This window comes from Meriones unguiculatus, chromosome 6, assembly GCF_030254825.1.
Source record: "Meriones unguiculatus strain TT.TT164.6M chromosome 6, Bangor_MerUng_6.1, whole genome shotgun sequence".
NCBI classification, from domain to species: domain Eukaryota; kingdom Metazoa; phylum Chordata; class Mammalia; order Rodentia; family Muridae; genus Meriones; species Meriones unguiculatus.
In genome coordinates, this window is record NC_083354.1 from 88,621,436 (window position 1) to 88,642,242 (window position 20,807).

The 20,807-nt window shown below is 39.1% G+C and overlaps 1 protein-coding gene across 1 annotated transcript in view; it reads right to left on the minus strand.

Annotated features, from left to right (window-relative positions):
* Ndufs4 (NADH:ubiquinone oxidoreductase subunit S4) overlaps window positions 1–15,946 on the minus strand; it is a 98,148-nt gene extending 82,202 nt beyond the window's left edge. Inside the window, exon 1 of the mRNA XM_060385730.1 lies at window positions 15,788–15,946. Within this exon, the coding sequence (XP_060241713.1) occupies window positions 15,788–15,885 (98 nt within the window). The 5' untranslated portion in view covers window positions 15,886–15,946. The remainder of the gene's footprint in view (window positions 1–15,787) is intronic.
* Window positions 15,947–20,807: the final 4,861 nt, after the last annotated feature.

Sequence of the window (20,807 nt, forward strand, 5' to 3'; positions counted from 1 at the left end):
GAGTTAAGTGACAGAAATAGTAGTAAATTAGAATCAATGGGGACAGAGATATGAGGGAACTGTACAAAATTTATTATACATTATAGAAGTCTGTATTACCCACCCACAATGTTACGCTGAACACCACTGGCTGTATTTTCACCTATGGCATATGGATGCTGTGAGAATTATATGAGACTATGTTCATAAAGCCCTTATTTAGTGGTTGGTACCTGGCATAAATGTAAGCTAGTCCAACTGTTGCTTAAGAAATAATCCTTCACAGGGCGCAGTGGCACACGCCTGTAATCCCAGCACTCAGGGAGGCAGAGGCAGGCAGATCTCTGTGAGTTCGAGGCCAGCCTGATCTACAAGGCAAGTCCAGGACAGCCAAGGCTACACAGAAAAACCCTGTCTCAAAAAAAAAAAAGAAAAGAAAGAAAAGACGTAATTCTTCAGTATTAACAGTGCCATCTAACACAAATTAATTTTAAACTATACTCTAACAATGGATATTTACCCTCTTCAGAAGTAATTATTTATGGCTATGAACTTCAAATACTATTCACTGAAACACACCAAAACATTCTTTTCACTGGTATAAATCAAGGCTGAAATGAATAATACTTGAAATACATATTACTGGCTAGAAAAACTACCTAGGTATCGCTAAACAAAGTCTTACAACTTAGCAAGCTCCACAGCCTATAGGCAGCCAATGTTTAGAGCCTCCTTTGGAGCAAAGAAGGAAACTCTACCTTGTAACAGACATTGTGCTCCATCCTTCCAGTCCTTGTATTGAACTACTGGTTTACCTACCGAGTTTCCTGAACCAGGGTCTCAGCATAGAGCCTCTAAGCCAGCTCTTCACAAGGCCACTTACACCATACTAATGGTGTGCACTTGTGTCACTGAAATGCCATTATCCTATCTGCTTTTCCTGAAGCAGAGAGCTCACTGAGCCACTGAGGTTAAATGAGACATAAATAACAAGAAGTTAGAACAAATCTTGATACATTCTAAGGAAAACTATAAGCAATAATTATCATGGCTGTGCTTGAGAAACAAAAGCTGCTAGATTTAAAAAGAGATAATACTTTGGTAGTTTTAAATGTTTTATTGAGCCTAATCCCTAAAGTTCATGCCAACTCTAAATCATAGATTCATTTTTTTAAGGTCATACTGAAAAAAAAAATCAAAGGCTAAGTAATAAACTATGTAGCTAGAGGTGAACATGTAAAACACTGAAAATATTGTATATTACTCAGCAAAGTGGCTCCATTTTGGAATATAGTGTATTTTAAATAATGGGTATCTATAAACTTGGTGGGCCTATATATGTATTTAAACCTAAAATTCAACAGAACCTTAAAACAAAAAAAGTGCACAGGGTCATCTAGACTTTATGGCCTCAGCAATGTAAGACAACAAAATATACATGCACAAAGAACCAATGACCAGATAAAAATAAGTTACAACACAAACACACAAAACTTCATAGTGGTTAATGTAATGAAGAAAATCACTTGCTTGTTATTCAATGTATACTTTTACAGGCCTTCCTGCCACTTAAGAAATACTTAATAATCACAGTAAGATTCATCTAAACCAATCCATAAAACAAACAGACTTGAATGGAGTCGTTAAACCCTCCACTGCCTTCCTCGGTAAGCCATTTAACGAAAAGCCTAAATCAGTGACTTTTTAATAAGAAGCACTGTCAGGACTGTATATGCGCCTTAATTTTAATCATAAATTCATTCTTTGTTGTTTGTTTTTGAGACTGGGTGTAACCCTGGCTGTCCTGAAACTCAACTCTGCAGAGCAGGCTGGCCTTGAACTCAGAGATCCACCTGTCTCTGCCTCCTGAGTGTTGGGATTAAAGGTATGTGGCACCACCACCCACCCACAAATTCATTCTTATCAACAAGAAAATGAGTCATGAAAACAGTACTTTTCCACTGATTTTTTTCATAATATTCTATCATTTAAAAATATATTCACCAAAACAAAAACAAAAAATAAAATGACCAATCTGAGACAAATAATATGTTTTGGAGAGAAATCTGAGAGATCTGGTAAGTTAATACTAAAATTTAAAATAATATATCTGTTTATCAAAAATCCTGCTGCACTTTGTAGATCATAAACACCAAAGGACAAGTACAGTAGCACCTATCATGTGAGAGACTGAGGCAAGATGATCTCCAGCTATATATATAACAAGTTCAAGACCAGCCATGGCTACTAATTAGCAAGACCCTATTTTTTTTTAAATGTATGTTGAGATGGTAATTCCTACTCAACTTATCCAACATGTATTGAAACATCTACAATGTCTTGTGCAAAATGCTAGACCCAGTAGCCTTCAAATTTTTATAGTTACTGAATATATACATATACATATGTATATACACACATGTATATGTATAATTTCGCTATCAAAGGTCTGAATGCTCACAGAAATGTTCTGTAGTACAGAGCACAACAAGGTGCTTTCTGGGCACAAAGGGGGAGTATACATTATAGAGCATGAGTGCTATGTAGGATGCAGTGAGACTGTCAGGAAAAACTTGTTAACCAAACTGCTCTGTCAGGTAGTTTTGTTTTCACCGTGCATCTGATGCCCAAAACTAAGACAATTTACAGACACTGAGCATCATTTCTCTCTGGATCACTCAGACACTTAGCACCTATTACAAGTAAAAATATTCATATAGACAGTGACAACACTCTCCATAATTTTTTAATGTATGTATAGTTCCACATTTTGGCTGAAATGGTAAGTGAAAAGCCATAAATTTTTATCTTCCCTGATATGTTCATTGATGCTTTTTACTCCACCTCTTCAAATTCCTTGTAATAAACTAACACAGAAAAATGTAACAGTTACCTATAAAATTCATATATAGTCAAGTCCAAGGATACTCTACTTTTCAACTGGTTGTATGGCTAGAATACATACAAATGAACGACTTCAACTAGGTAACATTATGTGGCTTAATATCATTTAGAAGAATATATAAATGTTCGACCTCAAATATTTATTTTTGTAGTATTCTGTTCTAAGTCTATATAACACAGCTATTGATCATTAAAAAAAAATACTAGTTCACTACTGGAAACTCCAGTTCCAACACATTTTCACTTTCATGAAATCCTGTAAAATATAAACTGTAAAAATCCAAATCAGGAGAGAAAGACCTGTATCAGTGGACTTGGGAGGAGCATGTGTGGAGAAGGGTAAGGAAGGGTAGGGCTGGGAGGGGAGAAGGGAGGGAGCTACAGGGGGAATACAAAGTGAACAAAGTGTAATTAATAAAGGTTTTAAAAAGATCCAAATCACACAATAAGCTCTCTGACAGAGTTTCTACTTAATGCATGTTAGTAAATACTATCTTAAGTGTACAATTAGTGGGCATTGTGGCAAATACCTATACCCCAGACTTGAGAGGCAAAGGTAGGAGGATCATACCAGCTCAAGGTCAGGCTGAGCTGTATGAACTACAGAGCAGAGCATGTCTTCAAACACAGAAAAGATAAAATCTGCAATATGACTATTCAATAGTATAGAAAAGGCAAGGTAGACTATTAAACACTTTATCTTTTTCATCAATCTATGGTATTATTCTTCATAATGGTTATATTTAAAATCCAAAGCTCCATAAGAATACTAAAATAGGGGTCACAGAGATAGCTCAGCAATTAAGAGCACTTGTTGCTCTTGAAAAGGACCAGGTTTAGTTCTCAACACCCACATGCAGCTCACAACTGTAACTCCAATTCCACGGACTCTGATGCCTTCTTCCAACCTCTGTTGGCACCAGGCACACATGTATACAGGCAAAAGGCGCACACAAAATAAAATAAAATAAAAATATACTTTTAAAGTACCCAAAATGCTCTCCTGCTTCTTGGAAAGACCACTGGGCAGTATTTTGGAAGTTTCCACACTATTTCATAATCTAGTGGGCCTACAGGTATACTCTGAAAACACACCAGTAGTAACAAAACAGCTCCAGTTACCAGTGACTTAAGTCTCGAGGGATACAGACAAGTAAGCAGACTATCACAGAGAGGTACAGGGAATCTCTAATTCAATCCTCTGAATTTCAAAATGCTCCCCAAATTTGAAACTACTTAGATACTAGCAGGAGATCACGAATGTAAAGTTCTACACTATAATAGTTATGTGTATAGGAAACAAAGTGAGTTTTGAATTAGACTGGGTCCTAGTCCCAAGATCTCTCATGTATTTTAAGAAATATACAAATATTTCTTAAAAGGTTTTGCAAATATCTTAGACTAAAAGGCACCTAACATAAAGCCCTCAGATGGGAACATGCAGCCTATGTTAGACACTGGGCCATGCCAGTAGGAGCCCAAATACACACGGACTAGCACTTTTTCTACCCTTGAGGGTTTAAGCAGAGGTACCTAAATTGCTACCTGAGGAGGAACAGGAGCTCTGCGAGCAAAAAGTGCTGAGGGTGGGTTCCAGGGACCAACCTCAGCTGTCAGGCCCATGCATCACGAGTATTTACCCACTTAGTCATCTCACCAGCTCACATGTCGCAGTCCTTAAACTGGACAGTGAGTCGTAAGAATTCATTTGCTATTATACTTCCTAATATACATAAGTATACATAACATTTAAAGCATTTTAAAGACATAGCTGGGGCCAAAGAGATGGCTCAACAGTAAAACTGCCTTCCTGCACAAACCTGATAACCTGAGTTCAATTCCCCTAATCCACTGTAAAAAGAACACATTTGACTTATTTCTTAGCCTTCTTGGCAGCTGCTATTGGTTGGATGCTGTTCTGCACCTAAAGCAAAAAGATGTGAGCAGAAAGATGAAAAACCCTCTGGAGGTACCATTGTTAGGAAGAGTGAAAAGTATATACTGGTATTCAAGCAGACTAGGAGATAATGAATCAGGGCAATGCAAATCGGCTATCCTTACCAACACTGCCCAGCTCTAAGAAAATCCAAACAGAATACTATGGTATGTAGGCCCAAACTGGAGTCCATCCCTATATTGGCAATGATATTAAAAGAGGCCTGGCATCTGGAAAATCCTACAAAGTACATATACTGGCTATCATCGACTCAAGTGATCATGATATCATTAGAAGCATGCCAGAACAGACTGGTGAAAACTAAACCAATGAAGCTTTTCTTTAATAAAACTTGTCAGAGCACAGGGCTAGAGGGATAATTTATCAGTTAAGGGCACTGAATGCTCTTCCAGAGTACCTGTGTTCAAATCCCAGCACCAACAGGGTAGCTCACAACTATCTGTAACTCCAAGATCTAACACTCTCAAATAGACATACACGCAGGCAAAACACCAATGCCCATAAAATAAAGGTAAACAAATAAATAAATAACAAAAAAACTTGTCAGTTTGTCTTAAAATAAAACAAACAAACAAACACACAATAAAAACAAAACAAAACCACACATTTGGAAATCTAGTATGGTAGTGTGTGCCTTTAATTCCAGCACTCGGGAACAAGAGGCAGGCAAATCTCTGAACTCCAGGCCAGTCAGGGCAATATAATGAGACACTGTCTCAAAAACAAATAAATAAAACACACACAAACAATCAAAAATAAAAAGCACACAAGTAGTGGCATATATCACTAATCCCAGACCGCCTGGGGCGAAATTAGAGGGAAGACAGAAGAATTTCCCAAAAGCTAGAGGGCTAGCTAGCCTAGGGTATGAAAGACAGCAACAGAAGTCTGTTCTTCAACAGATTCCTTGTTCAATAAGGAGCAAGGAGGAGAACTGACCACTGACTGCATGCATTCTGTGGCCAAGTGCATGGCAGCGTTTATGTAAGCACAAATCAGTAATAACATCCCTTTAAAAACGTACAAAGCACAGCTGGATATTGCGGCAAACACCTCTAACCCCAACACTGGGTGTGTGGAGGCAGATAAATTAGGAAGTCAAGGCTGGCATGGGCAGTAGGTCTTTATTAAAAAAAAAAAAAAAAGAGCCAGGTGTGGTGGCACAGCCTGTAATCCCAGCATTCAGGGAGTCAGAGACAGGAGGATAACTGTGAGTTTAAGGTCAGCCTGGGACTACAAAGCAAATCCAGGACAGCCAAGGCTACAGAGAGAAACCCTGTCTCGAAAAAATTTTTTAAAAAGAAGGTAAGGCTAGAGAGATGGCTCAGTGGTTAAAAGCTCTTACTGCTTGCTCTCCAAAGGACCCAGGTTCACTCACCAGCACCTAGGTCAGGTGGTTCACAACTGCCTGTAACTCCAGCTCCAGAAAGATCTGAGCATATACCCTGAAATACTTTGTCTGCTTCATTTTCTAGACTCTGTCTGGCATGTGAACTTCTCCTATCTGCCCACGAGAGTTGAGAAATAACTAGTTAAGAATCTGAAGTTATGAAGGCCTTTCAAGTCAATTCAGATCATTTAAAGTCCATCCAGATATGCAAAAACGCAATAAATATTGTAATTAGCTTTTAAGATAATTCATCCAGGATGGCTGGTCCTAGGCAACATCTAATAAACACACTCCCACTGAATGTGATAATAGTAGTAATAGTAATCTGGACAGGATGCACAGAGCAGGCAGAACAGGAACAGCACCAGACCTGGGAGCATCATTTAACCATTGTCAATCTACCTTAACTCCTCCTGCCGACTCCCAACTTCTCCTGCCGACTCCCAGTGCTCCAAGCCTGTGCTTATCATATCTGACAACTTCTGTAGTAATTTGCTCCAAGAAACAAAAAGGAAAAGTAATGCTCAGAGATTGTTGAAGCCAGTATTTACCTTCTCTTTCATATACCTGGTACTAATTTTAGATAATCCCAAAACCACACCAGAGGATAAGAATGGATATTTGTAAGACGGGGTAAAAAGTTCTTTCTCTCCATTCACTGGAGTGATGGTTCACAGAGGGTGGGATTATGCAACAGCCACTGCTTTTAGCTTAGGTCCCTGAGCTCCTGGCTGATTCTGGTGCACCTGTGGGAGTGGACTACAAAGCCAGGCCAGCAAAGCCACAAGTTTCAGGATGGACACTGAATAAGGAAGTTCTAGGGAGCTGGATTTTCAGAAAATAGCAAAATAATATTTGGAAATCAAGCAGGCATTTCTACTTTAATTGCTTTGCAGTGCTGGTGGTAGACGCCAGGGACTGACACAACTGGCAAACAATCCTCCACCAGTAAGCTTCATCCTCAGCCCAACAAAAACACTTCAAGTAATCCACAGATCAAAAAAGCAAGTCTTGGGGGAAATAAGATGTTTTAAAGAGAGATAGAAATGATGTAAGTACAGTACTCAGGTATGAAATGCTCAAAAAAATTTAAAAGGCGTTTTAAACAAAATAATATATAGCATATATAAATTTGTGAAATAAAATTACAGTAATTCAAAAGAAAAGGAAGAGAAGCAATACCCAGCTCTTTTCCTTTTAGCATCATCTTAATACAAGTCTAACCAAAGAGGGGTCAAAGAAAGGAAACTAGGCCTGGGTAGGTAGCTCACTAAGAGCTTCTAGCATGCAGTGCTTCTAGCATGCAAAGACACTGGATTCGCTCCCTTTAAAAGTGAAACATAAAACTTCAAAACTAGAAATACAGAAAAGGGACCAGTGAGTAAGAAAGGAGCTCTCAGATACAGCAGACACACAATCTACACAGGGGGTACCCTGGTTAGTGTTTCTATTGCCGCGACAAAGCTCCATGACCAAAAAGTAAGCTGGGGAGGGAAGGGTTGAGCAGACTTACACTTCCACAGCACTGTTGATCACTAAGGAAGTCAGGACAGAAACTCAAACAGAGCAGGAACCTGGAGGCAGGAGCCGATGCAGAGGCCATGGAGGGGTGCTGCTTACTGGCCTGCTCAGCCTGCTTTCTTATAGAACCCAGGACCACCAGCCCAGGGATGGCCCCACACACAATGGGCTGGGACCTCCCCCATCAATAACTAATTGAAAAAATGCCTGACAGCTAGATCTTATGGAGGCATTTTCTAAATTAAGGTTCTGTCCATTCAGATAACTCTAGTTTGTATGTCAAGTTGTCATAAGACTAGCCTGCACAGGGGAAAAACCTAGTAAACTTGTAAGAACTTTTATTTTGTGGAAAGTACTATTAAAGAATAAAAAGAGTTTGCTAGAGAATTGGTTCAGTGCTAAAAAAAACACTTTTGTTTCTCTTGTGGAGGACTCAGATTCAGTTTCTAGCACCCAAAAGGCAACTGACAATAGTCTATGAGACCCAACTCCCTCTCTGGCCTCTGTGGGCACCAGGCATGAATACTTGGTACACATATATATACAAAGCCAAAACACTTCATAGACATAAAGTAAAAATAAATGGAAAAAGAAATAAAAATGAATAAGACTGCAGGAAGCTCTCTCATTATTGCCCAGCTTGCTGCCCTTTGCAGTGTACTACTACAAAATAAACCTGCTTTCTTAGGAAGGAAGACGGAAGGAAGGAAGGAAGGAAGGAGGAAGGGAGAGAGGGAGGGAAGGGGGAAGGATGGATTTGGTCACTGAAAAATCAAATGTAATCAAAACTATAATACATAGTTCAAACACAAGCACTGACAAAATAAAAAATATCTACTGTTATTACTTTTGCATAGCTGTGACTGAGAACAGGTAAAAAGGAGGAATTGTTGCTTTAAGCCACCTTTCAAAGTTATTAAGTCATGTGGCCCCATGAGGTTGCGCAAAATATGTGGCAGGGAAACTGTTCACTTCATTCATGGCACTCCAGGAAGCAGAGAAAAGGGCAGTACAGAAAGGTAGCAGGTAAGATACAGACCCACGGACATATCCACATGACTTACTTCCCCTAAAGACCATGCCTCCTTTGCATCCCTCCTAATTATGCACTGATAATATGAATCCACCTAAGAATTAATCCATTCATCATGACAGTTCTTATGCTCTAATCACGCAGGACTATCACCTTCACAGCCACACCTGTAAGTGTGCTTTACTAATCACCTATGAATTCTTAATCCAATCAAGCTGAAAATCAAAATTAACCATTACAACATCCAAAGGAGTACAAAGAGACAAGAAAGCATTAAGAAATCTGGCCATTTTAATAGAATAAACAAGCTGATGCTAAGCCTAGTTATGGGAAGGGATGACAAGTCTACAGGGGAAATGACTCCACAGAGCACAAAGAAATATCACTTATCAAGAAGTATAAATGAATAGTGTGTGCATTATGATTTGAATATGAAACGTCTCCCACACCCTTCATGTCTTGAGGGCTTGGTTTCCAGCTAATGGCACTACTTTGGAAAGTGCTGGTAACTTTGGAGGTAAGGTTACCTGGAAGAGGCAGATACCCTCAGAGACTGGAACTAGCTAGGACCCCTTGCTCTCTGAGAGTCCTGTCTGCCATGAGATGAGCAACACTGCCCTGCCACACTCTTCTGCTGCCATGTTATTTTGCCTCTTTGGAAATGGAGGAAGCACATCTTGAACTGAAACAATTACGCACAATAGGCCTTTTCCCCTTGGTATTTCTAGAGGGCACTTTGTCACAGCAAAGGAAACTGTTTTCTAGAGCTACTAGAAACTCAGATCTTCAGCAGAGGTTCCAGAGATCTTACAGTAAGTAAAGGAAAGAGGCTGATAATCCTAGAATTTCTTCCAACTCAATGAACTATACTTCTAAAGTTAACCTATGACGGGAGAAGCCACTCTTGAAGTTAAAACCTAACACTTTTCTCACTACCCAAAAGTACCTCCAAGTATTTTAAGCTTCATATTTTTAAAAGGTTCAATAAATACAAGATCTTAACCAATGCTATATTATGGAATGTATTTTATTTCTCAAAAGATTGCAAAAAATAAGGATATTAAAATGAATTTCAAACTATTAAAACAAAGGTATTAATTTCCTTCAAATATCTTTTTGTACAATGAGGAAATCCCTTGAAAAGAAGTGCTCTTTCCATTCAAAAAGTGGTGGTCCTCAAAAGAATGAAAACATCTGCATTTACTTTAAAACTCATCAAGACAGAGTGACATTTTTAGGAGAAGCATATGGCTTGCTGAACAGTCATCTAGAACAGATCTTTTGTCAAGCAGGGTCCTTTTACTTGTGTATGAAGTGGCCAAATGAAGCAAAGAACATATTTTTGAGCCCTAGAAAACACCAAGAAATAATTCTTCACCTGCCTTTGTTAAGGACACAGCAAAACACACTATAAAAGCAATCATATCTGTACTGGAGAGATCACTTCCCTCAGCTTAAACAATTCTAGGAGAGCCCTGAAACAAAAGAACTCTAGAGAAGCAAGGAACTTTCTTTAAAAATTATGTCCAGCCAAAGATCACCTCCTTAAAAAGCACATTTCCATTATAAAGGATAAGACACTTTCTTCTTAAACTCTGAAGGGCAGAGTGCAACAGCTGTACTATATTAAACCTGAGCTCTTCCAAAATGAAGAACAAGAGTCTCTAGAGAGGAGTAACATGGCCTGCTTTCTCCAAAATTACCAAAATGCCTCCTGTGCCTCTAACCCACCCCCTACCCACGCCTCTGATTAGTATATAAATGAATAATAATATAAATGAATAATTGTTTCTGGAAATCTCCCTTATTCCTCTCCCAAAGAAAGCCATATTTTTTATGTCTTTGAAGATAAAACTTATTAAAACTAGAGGAAAAAAAATCAGGAGTTTTCAGCCCTACCCTCCTTTCAGAATCTCCAAAGCTAAGCCTAGGCCTAAAGCTACATTTACTGAAGCAATAAATTGTGGCCAAAGTACCTGAACACATCAGATGCATGTAAACAGTGAGTATGATGAACCACTGATATTTAAAAAGCAAAACACTAAATTAGAGAAGGTGATCCTATTTTTTAAGTAAGTCTAGAGAATGCAGGCAAGAAGAAAAGATTACAATTAGTTAATTAATTCTAAATAACTTAAGGCTACATTTAACTATCAAAACACTCAACAGACAGAAAGAACCTGAAACAGGAATTCTGAATTGTCCCCTTGTCCTTACAGAATAGTTTACAAAAAAAAATATTCAAATAGTTAGATGAAAGCAGCTGAAAAAAAAAAAAAAAAAAGTCACTACTGTATAATTCAGTAATAACAGATTCTTTTAAGAATCTTCAGGCTATGCAACTAAAAAGAGCTATAAGAACTCAGGTATTAATATTCTTTCAACCTTAAAAGAATGCAAGATTTTATTCTTATTTATATTTACTTTTTATATTTATTTTTGGGTGTTTAATGTGCTTCCGTGCACAGTTCAAACTATGTGTCTGAATAAGTCAAACTATCCTCTACCAAGGAGAACTTAAGTCTTAAATTTCCTTTTGCACCTGTCTCCTCACCTAAAAAAACAAGAATGAGGACATCCTAATTCACAGGGTACTGAAGGAAACTGTAAAAGCAACTTTTATTCTCCTGATGTAATTGTCGTCTCTGAGGCTTACTACTTGTCTGCTAACCTAGGCCTAGTCTTGGAAGCCTCTACCCTCCAGAAGAATCTAAGCTAGGCCTCTGCTGTGTCCTTACAACCTCTGAGACTTACTGCTAAATAAGTGCACCCTTTTGAGTTCTTTCTGAACTCTTGCTGGCTGGTTCAACTCAGTTGTTCTGCCTCAAACTTTTCTCCAAGCTGACTGATCCAAACTGGCTTCTCTCACTTCTTACTGAATTGTTCTTAGATTCAAAATAACTCTAGCAATATGTTCTAATCTGGCTCCTTCTCATTCTCTGGCTCATTCTGTCTTCTGCTTCTATCTTGTTCTCTCTCTCTGCAATCTGTCTCTGTAAAACTTCACAGTAAAACTGCCTCCTCTTCTTTCCCCTCCTCTGCCTACCTCTCCTCACCTCCCTTTTCTCTCCCCTTTCCTCCCTCCACCCCATCTCTCCAATGCTCTGTCACCTTTTTTCCCTGTTCTCATGACAGTCAGACATATCCTATACTGTCCAATATTTCTCTGATTCATCACTTTGTCTGCCTCTCAATTAGACATCACTTTCAAACATGGGTGCTTCTTTATACAAACTACTTTACCATCACCATTTGGGTTTAAAGGTATGAACTAAGGGTACATCTGCATTCCAGCCGCATCACACACACCTAGATCATCTTTGGATACGATGAGATCAGCCATGTTGCTGGATTAAAATTATTCTATTGGAAACACAAGACACAATATAAGGGAATCGTTGACACACCGGCTGAATGAATCACAGGAAGTTAGATAAGTTAGCTATGCTGAATTTGTGCTCACTACAAAAATGATAAAAGGGATAACAAATTTTATAAGCTTCTCCATTTGAAATCATTTGGATTGGGCACAATCTGTCAGAATTCTATCTTCACCTCATCTCTAAATCTATTCTAGCTGATGTTACTCAGGAACCAAGAGGCTCCATCTTTTCCCATTATGCCTCATATGGTTAAAAGCTTCATATGAAGTCATCCCAAAGAAGTCCTCACATTTCAGAAAGTACCCTTCTCAAATCACTCATTTCCACTCCCATTTTTAATTTTTAAATAAAACTGGAGCCAGGACACTTGTCATAATGTGTTAAGTACAAACTCATTCGTAAAACAATCTTAACACAGAAATTAAAAGAGTTCAAGGTGAATATCCTAAGCACAGACCACTACAAATAATTCTAAAAAAAATAATAATAATACATATTGTAGATATTTTTTAATTCTCATTTATGTAGGCTAGTGCCTATCTGGCTCGCATTGATGTCTCTTAAGACCTATTTATTCATATAAATATACAAACACACATATACAAAACAAATAAATGTAAACAAAAATATTTAATGAACTAGAAGCCAACCTACTGATCTTGAATATCTGTCTACCAACTTAGACTTTCCTTTCCCATGAAGAAAAGGAAATAAACACAGAACTGATGTCAATCTTAGGACCACTTTCTCACTGGAGGTCTCTACAGGCTCAACTTCATAGTGGGAAGGAGGCTACAAAATAAATACAGAGATTGGGAGCACAAAACAGACTTCAAAAAAGTCTCATACACCTAATCTTCATCATAGAGACTAATTAGCACCCTCTGTGGATTGTTATACTAAACAGCTATGTCTTAGAAAAACACAAGATCTAATCTAAATGTGAGAAGTGATATGCGGGTAGGGGGTACAAACATACACAATCATATTAAAATGAAGGAAACCTAATGATACAACAAATATCTTAAGTAGCAAGTGTTGCTATTTTGAAACAGAAAACCAACTTATCTGTTGGTAGATTCATATCCTAAATGGGTAGAATGTGTGCTGGAAAACCTCTCAGGATAGTTAAGGATAGCAGGGGTAAGAATGGATGACTAATCATAATTTTACCCTCTTCAGGCAAGGAAATGGCAGCTCACCGAACACAAGCTTAATAGGTAGGCTGCCAACACTAGTCCTGTCAGAACACATGACTGTGGTTTCACTTTATCTTTTTCACCTGCTGGTTTTTTTTCTCTGCAATGGCATAATAATTGAATTCGGATGTTAATGTAATAGGTAACTGATTCCTTCAATCACTGACCACTGGTTCCTGGCTGCTCTCTACCATTCACCTTATTGACCCGAATCTCCCTTACTGCCCCTGAAGTACTGTGCCTCTGCAATTTCCTAAAGGATTACAAAACATTTATAAAAGAGATTTCCATTGATATTTCCCAGATGGGTTGGATCTCTTTCTACTCAATATTTTAAACTCATTATTCTCAACACATACTGTAGGAAGTTTCCATACAAACAAGCAAAGGAAAACATAATTGTCTCAAGTAAGATGCACATCATAAAAGTTAAAAAAAAATGTGGTAGCATGAAGTCGTAATTATTTTCCCTGGGTTTTAAATTTTTTTTAAAATATGAAACAAAGATCATCCTGTATGACTTATATATGATATATTCAAATCTCTAGTAACGTATTTACAAGCAGAAAATGTTAAGTTTCGATGTGTAGTAATAGCTATCTGTTTGTAAAATGCAGTATTATCTTAACTTCAATTACCATAATTCTTGACAAATACATTACTGGTCCCTTAAATTTGTTTTCAGCTCTAGTCCTATAATACATTATTACTAGGATATGTAAATTAGTCCTAATAATGTTTAAGTGGAAAAGAACTAAACTAGCCTTAAATTAACCACTGGAATATTTTATCTTAGAGAACTACTTTGTATTTCTTAAGCTCTTCATATGTAAAGCACTTAATTACAAATGTATCTTTTACTAGTATTACAGAGATGGTACTGCTCTGCTCCTGCCTACAGAAATGCCTCCCCCGCAACCCTTCTTGCAACTCTGGAGTGCTGGGATTACCGTTTATGTGCCCCAAGAAAGGGTTTATTCGGCACTGGAAGCTGAACCCAGTACCTCATAAATGTTAGGCACCCTCTGTACCAACCCATCTACATCCCCAGTCCCAGAACCCTTTTGCAGATCCCCTGATCTTAGTAATGGCAACCTGTTTTTTCCCACAAAACAACCACCACTTAAAACTGTCAAAAAAATTACCTCCAAAAGTTCTAATCAGCTCATTTTAACTCTGTATTCCCTGTACTAAATTAGCATTTTGATAGACCCTGTCTCCCTGTTTCTTTTTTAAAGAAATTTAATGGTTTGGTTTGAGACAGGGTCTCTCTACATAGCCCTGGTTGTCTTGGAACTCTCTTTGTGGCCCAGGCTGGCCTGGAACTCACAGAAATCCAACTGCCTCTGGCTCCCCAGTGCTGGCTTTAAAAGCGTGTTCAACTGTGCCTGACTTTTTCATTTTTTTGTTTTTTAAACTACCACGTTCTTCCCTCCCGTTACACAGTCTTCCTTCTTCAATGTAAACATAATCTCCATAGCATGCAGCTGTCAATACAAGGCCATGCTTTACAGGCTCAAACTTCGAAAGAAGAGATAAAACAAAGTATCTCATAGATTTAAATGCGTGTATGTGTATATACATGCTAATAATAAATTCATGAAAACAGAAATATGCAAAATAAAGTAACACTGTGAGGTGGGGGGAGGTTACCACGAAAATGACTCAAGATAACAAAATAACAATCCCTCAACTATTGTAATGGGTTAGTTAAAATGTAGATGAGAAACCTTCTGCACTTCCATCCACCTTTTTAGAACTATCTCGCTGGCAGGCAGATCTGAGTTCCAGGCCAGGTAGGGCTACATAGTGTGATTCTGTCCCAGACAAACAGACAAGCAAAATAAATAAAAATAAAAATCACCTTGCTGCCTGAGGCCGCAGCTCCTCAGTGGAGCGCACGCCTGAAACGCACAGCCAGGGATTCCATTCCCACCACAGAGAGAAAGGAGGTATGCTATCACCTTCCAGCAACTACTACTTTTAACCCCGCATCCCTACGAAGTTTTCCTCTTAAGCAGAATGATGAATAAAACAACCTTTCTGTTTAGAAGCTCGGTCGATATTAACCAAAGCCAGGGGAAGGGAGGCAGGGATTTAACCTTCCAGGCTGGAGTGGAGCAAACAGGTGACGCATAGGAAGGGATGCAGGACCTTCGGGGACAAGTCGCCCAGACGCCTCCCTGCCCAGGAGCCAAGATCCCCTTCACGGGTCCTCTGCTCAGACCCTCCCCCGCGGTGCAGACCCAGGGCTCCCGGGAACCCGAGGCCCCGCAGGCGCCCGGCTGGAGCCCCGGGTAAGGGTCAGCGGAGGACGCCCTCCAAGGCCGCCTCCAGGGCCCAGCCGGCCCGACCTCCGTCAAAGCGGAGGGGCCTGGGAATCCCGAATAGAGAGTCCGACAAGGCTGGTGATTATGTTACCTGGATGGAACTCTAGAGATGGAAACTGCAGCTGTAGCCACTGCCCTTCTACCCAACAACGCCTGTCTCAGCGCCGCTGACATTGAGACCGCCGCCATCTTCCTGCGGGTAAAACGCCAGGACGGGAGGACGGATCCCCGCTAGGGACTCACTTCCTCCGTTCTCAAGGCAGTGCGGCCGCAGAGAAACAGAATCTCGTAGTGTTTGTTTCCCTTTTGACGTTGGGGGTCTAGAAAAGAGTTAAAAGGTCTAGTTGAAAGATGTAAAGAGGAAAATGAATGAATAAAAAAAAAAGATTCAGCGGATGTAATTGTTGCCTCTATAAAAAGTAATCCTTGTTGGTAGGGTTGCTTATTTACACTGAGGCTGAGAAGCCCGAAAGAAAAGGCTCCAAAAATATAAACACCTGTAACTCATAATTTTTCAAAGAACTCGGAATATCTGAGGCTGAGCCCACTGGAAGAGCCGGAGGGCTCCTTGAGTCTTTGAGAAACTAAAGTAGTACTTTCCCAAAGTGTTGCCAGATTCTGTCTGCAAGGCTTCAGAACAAGCTGCACCCAGTTTGATGGTCTGTAGTTATAATAATCATATTTTCCACACGCACACACACACACACACACACACACACACACACACACAAACTGGCCTCGCCAATGGAAGGAAGGAAGGAAGGAAGGAAGGAAGGAAGGAAGGAAGGAAGGAAGGAAGGAAGGAAAGAAGGAAGGAAGGAAGGAAGATACCGATTTACGTGAGATCTAGCGGAGTTGGTGGAGCGCTTGCCTGGTGTGCAGGTAGTCGAGGGCCTGGTCTCTTCCGTTCGTCACCCATCCCAATCCAGTCCCCATTAAAGGCAACAATAACCTAAGACTGTAAACAATAACCAGGTTTAACTGCCTTGAATCCTGTCTAATCTTACCTGGCTCCTCCGTACTTCAACAAATCTTTTCTTTTTCTTTCTACATTCCTAGCCTCTCTGTTTCTTGTAAAAGACCGGATCTCTCGATGTGTTTTCTAGGCGACTTCAACTTATCCTCCTCTTCCTCCTTCAGCCTCCAGAGTATTAATACAGCTTTTCATCCACTAATGTTTTCAACATCGTTTCTCAAATGATACCCCAACACCAATGGGGGACATTAATTTTTCAAAAGCTTAGCAGATCGCCTGAAAAATCTTTTTATATTGATGTAGTCTTGACTTGGGTACTTATAATACTTGTGATAGGTCTTTTTAAGTGTATTTATTTATGTGCGTATGTGTGCCGGGCCACACTTGTGGAGGTCGGAGAACTTGCAGGAGGCAGTTTTCTCATTGCGATTCTCACTCATGTCACAGGTTTGGTGGCAAGTCTGTTTTACCCAGTGAGCTAATAGTGTGGTCTCTTGGGGTTGTTCTTAATTCTTTTTGCCTCAATCTTTCGAATATATCCACAGTTTGGCTATTTCCCCTGCATCTTCAAGCAGTATTCTGATCCAAACCGCAGTCCCTTTTTGATGTTTGCCTTCGACGCCCCTCAATCTGCTTCCACATAGGTCAAAGCTATTGGCTCAGAATTCCCATCTTTTTTACTAAACACCCCAAGGGCTTTCTAGCTCAGCTAGTCAACAGAAAACCCAGAGACCTTATTATGACATTTAAAGCCCAAAGTAGGGGCCAAGATGCAGCTTAGTGGTATGACATTTGCTTATCATGGAGAATTGACTGGGTTCACTTCCAGCACTTGAGGGAAAAAAAAAGACTGCATTCAATGAGGGCAACTTACTCTGTCGCCCTCATTTGCTACACTCTTAAACCCAATAGCCTCTTTGATAGACATACCTATGTCTGAAAGACTTTACCTTTGACATTCTCTGTACCCAGGATACTTTTCCAGCATCTGGAATACTCTTCTTCCATTTATCCCCTCTTTCACTTGTTCCTGCTCTTTTCCTCTGGCCTACATCCTACAATTTTCGCTCACACGTCACCTTCACTGTGAAACTCTTTCTAAGCTCTAATTTCCATCCCACGCCAGACATTTCTATACGTATTTCCAGAAATTTTTTTCTGCTTTACATCTTGTTTTAGCCCTTTGTGAAAAATTCTATGGTGTGACTTGTGAAGCAAGAGGAAAAATTCTTCGAGAAATAAGATCAATTTTCATTTTTTATGATTTATTTATTTTTTATTTAATGTGCATTGATGTTTTGCCTGCATGTTTGTCTGTGTGAGGGCATTGGATTCCTTGGAACTGGGATTAAAGACAGTTGTGAGCTGCTATGTGAGTGCTGGGAATTGAACCCTGAAAGAGCACTATTGTTCTTAACTGCTGAGCCATATCTCCTGCCCCTAAAAGGTAAGGCTTTTCCTTACCTCTCAGAACTTTTTTTTTTAATTCTGCAGTAAATATTGATTAAAGAAAGGTTTTCTTTTTACTTAAAATAATTACCAAACTATATAATTTTATTCTCACTTTTACCTAAATATCTACCAAGTTCATACTGGATTATCAAATTCTGACCTCCAATTTATAATTTATATAACATTAATTTATGAATTTTTTCCAATGGATTGTTATTGCTCTTGGGACAAAGACAAAATATCTGATCTGCTCAAGGTAGGCTATTTCCTGTCTTCCTCTCTAGCCTACGTCCACTATACTCACTGGCAGTTTTTCTGTTATTCCCCACCCCCAACCTGGTCTTCCATAGGCTGTTGCTCAGTGGAGTACTCTTTCTTGCCAATTCCCTCATTATCCCCTGGACCTTCAGATCACAGCTATTATTTTAATACCATTCCATAAGGTAGAAACTATACCTCAGACTTTTCCTACCTCCCTCTTCCTTGTTGATGGAACCTAATATCTACAAAAGAGACCAAAACTTCTGCATGCTTGCTTTTCCTGAAGAGATCCTTCAACTAGCACATTACCATGTCCAGGATAAATAGGATCTGAAATCTTTTAAGAGAAAGTAAGGTTTCTGAGGGTGGGGAAGGAGGAGCAGCAGGGGCAGTGTGGAGGAGAGGGAGGAGGAGGAGAAGGAGCGGAAGGAGGAAAAGGAGAAGAAGAAATAACAATGGCCCTTACCCTTCTTTTGCTAGTAATTATATAAGGGTATATGCCCACAGTTGTTGCATCTTCTGAGCAAGAAGGGATTGATGGTAGCCAACAAGACAGGATGGAGGAACAGGGAAAAGGAGTCTTTAATGACATCATTGGTCCAGTCTTGAACCAACCCTGAGCAAAATATGTCCACATTTTCTGTGATATCAGATAATAGATAGCTTAATTATTACACTTCTATTTATTAGACATGCTATGACCAAAATCATCTTCTCTAATGCTTATATACCAACAAAACTCTAATTTCTGTGACTGCCTCAATTCTTTGTGTAGACTCCCCTAGCGTAGTATCTTTCTCCTTCCTCGTGTCTCCCTTGCTTAATTTTTAATTCCGTTCAGCCGTCTTTCCTTAAAATACAAAGTCGGTCATCTGAGGAAAGAGCATATCTGTTTCTACTGGTCATTTTCCCAGCGTGTGGCCTGGTTCACTGTTGCCCCTTGTTGTTCCCTCTCTTCTGAGAGACTCTCGGTAAGTAGCACAGGCTGCCTTCAGACTCACTATCAGGAGGATGGGCCTTCTCCTCAGCCTCCTGTGTGTTACCCATACAGGCATGCTGGTTCATTTCACCTAGTACTTGATACACCCTGGGTGGCAAAGGTTGTGCAGAAAGCTGAGGGTGTTAGTGCACGCCTTTAATCCCCGTACTTGAAAGGCAGAGGCTGACAGAGCTTTGTAAGTTCTAGGCCAGCCTGTTCTTTGTAGCGAGTTCTAGGCCATCCAGGACTACCTTGTAGTGTCCTGCCAAACAAAGCAAAACAAAGCAAAAACAACTTAAAGAAAGAAAGGAATTGGGATGGAAAGTGAATAAACAAACAAACAAACAAACAAATAAATAAATATTTTTTTAAAAAGGAAAGGAAAACTACTTATAACGTTAAAATTATAAAACACAAGGAAAGAATTCTTCTCGTTTCATTATTTAGAAAAGGTTTCTATAAATTATGTTTATTGTGATTATTCTCTCTACTCTATAGATCTTTCTGGTCTCTAAATAACATCCTTGAATAAGTGTCATTTTCTGGAAACCTGGTGACTATCATGGATAAGGACTTCCTGTAGCTGGAAGGAATCTGAAAGCATAAATCTACTTTGTTACTAAGATTTCACTAAAAAAAAATTAATAATAACCACTTTCATTTTCTTATTTTTTACATTTCAGGTACGGGACATAACCTGGATTATGGAACAGGAATGGTTTGGTTTTTATTTGTTTGTTTTGTTTTCTATTTTTTGAGACAGGGTTTCTCTATGTAGCTTTGGCTGTCCTAGATCGGTTTTCTAGACCAGGCTGGCCTCTGAACTCAGAGAGATCCACCCGCCTCTGCCTCCCAAGTGCTGGAATTACAGGTGTGTGCCACCTTGCCTGGACCATGTAGGGTTTTTTTTTAAATATGATTTCATCCAAACTATAGATTATGCTAGTAGGCTTAATAGGATATCTCAATGCAAATTGCATTTTACTATTTAAAATAGGAGCATTAGGATAGGAATTGATTTTACATCTTGCTTGAATTTCATGCATAGTGGCCAAAAGAAACATTTATCTTAATATTTCTGATGGCATGTGAAATTTACAGTGGATCTAAAGTTGTGTTTTTAATTTTTCTCCTTGCACATGGATCTTTAATAAAGCATCCAGAAAAATAAATTAAAACCAGATATTACTATCAGAAGTTTCACACAAAATCACCAGAGGCATGGCAAAATTCCATCATCATTTACTGGCTACAAACTAATTTTTTAAATCCCATCTTATATTTTTATTGCTAATTTAATTGAAAAACCTTGAATTAATACAATATCATTTTATAAAATTATCATGACCTCTGGCAAAGCTTTTGAGATCTTGGCAACCAATGAAACAATTTCCATGTGTAGTTAAGAACTGTTTCTTGAAATCATTTTTGGGAAATGGGTGC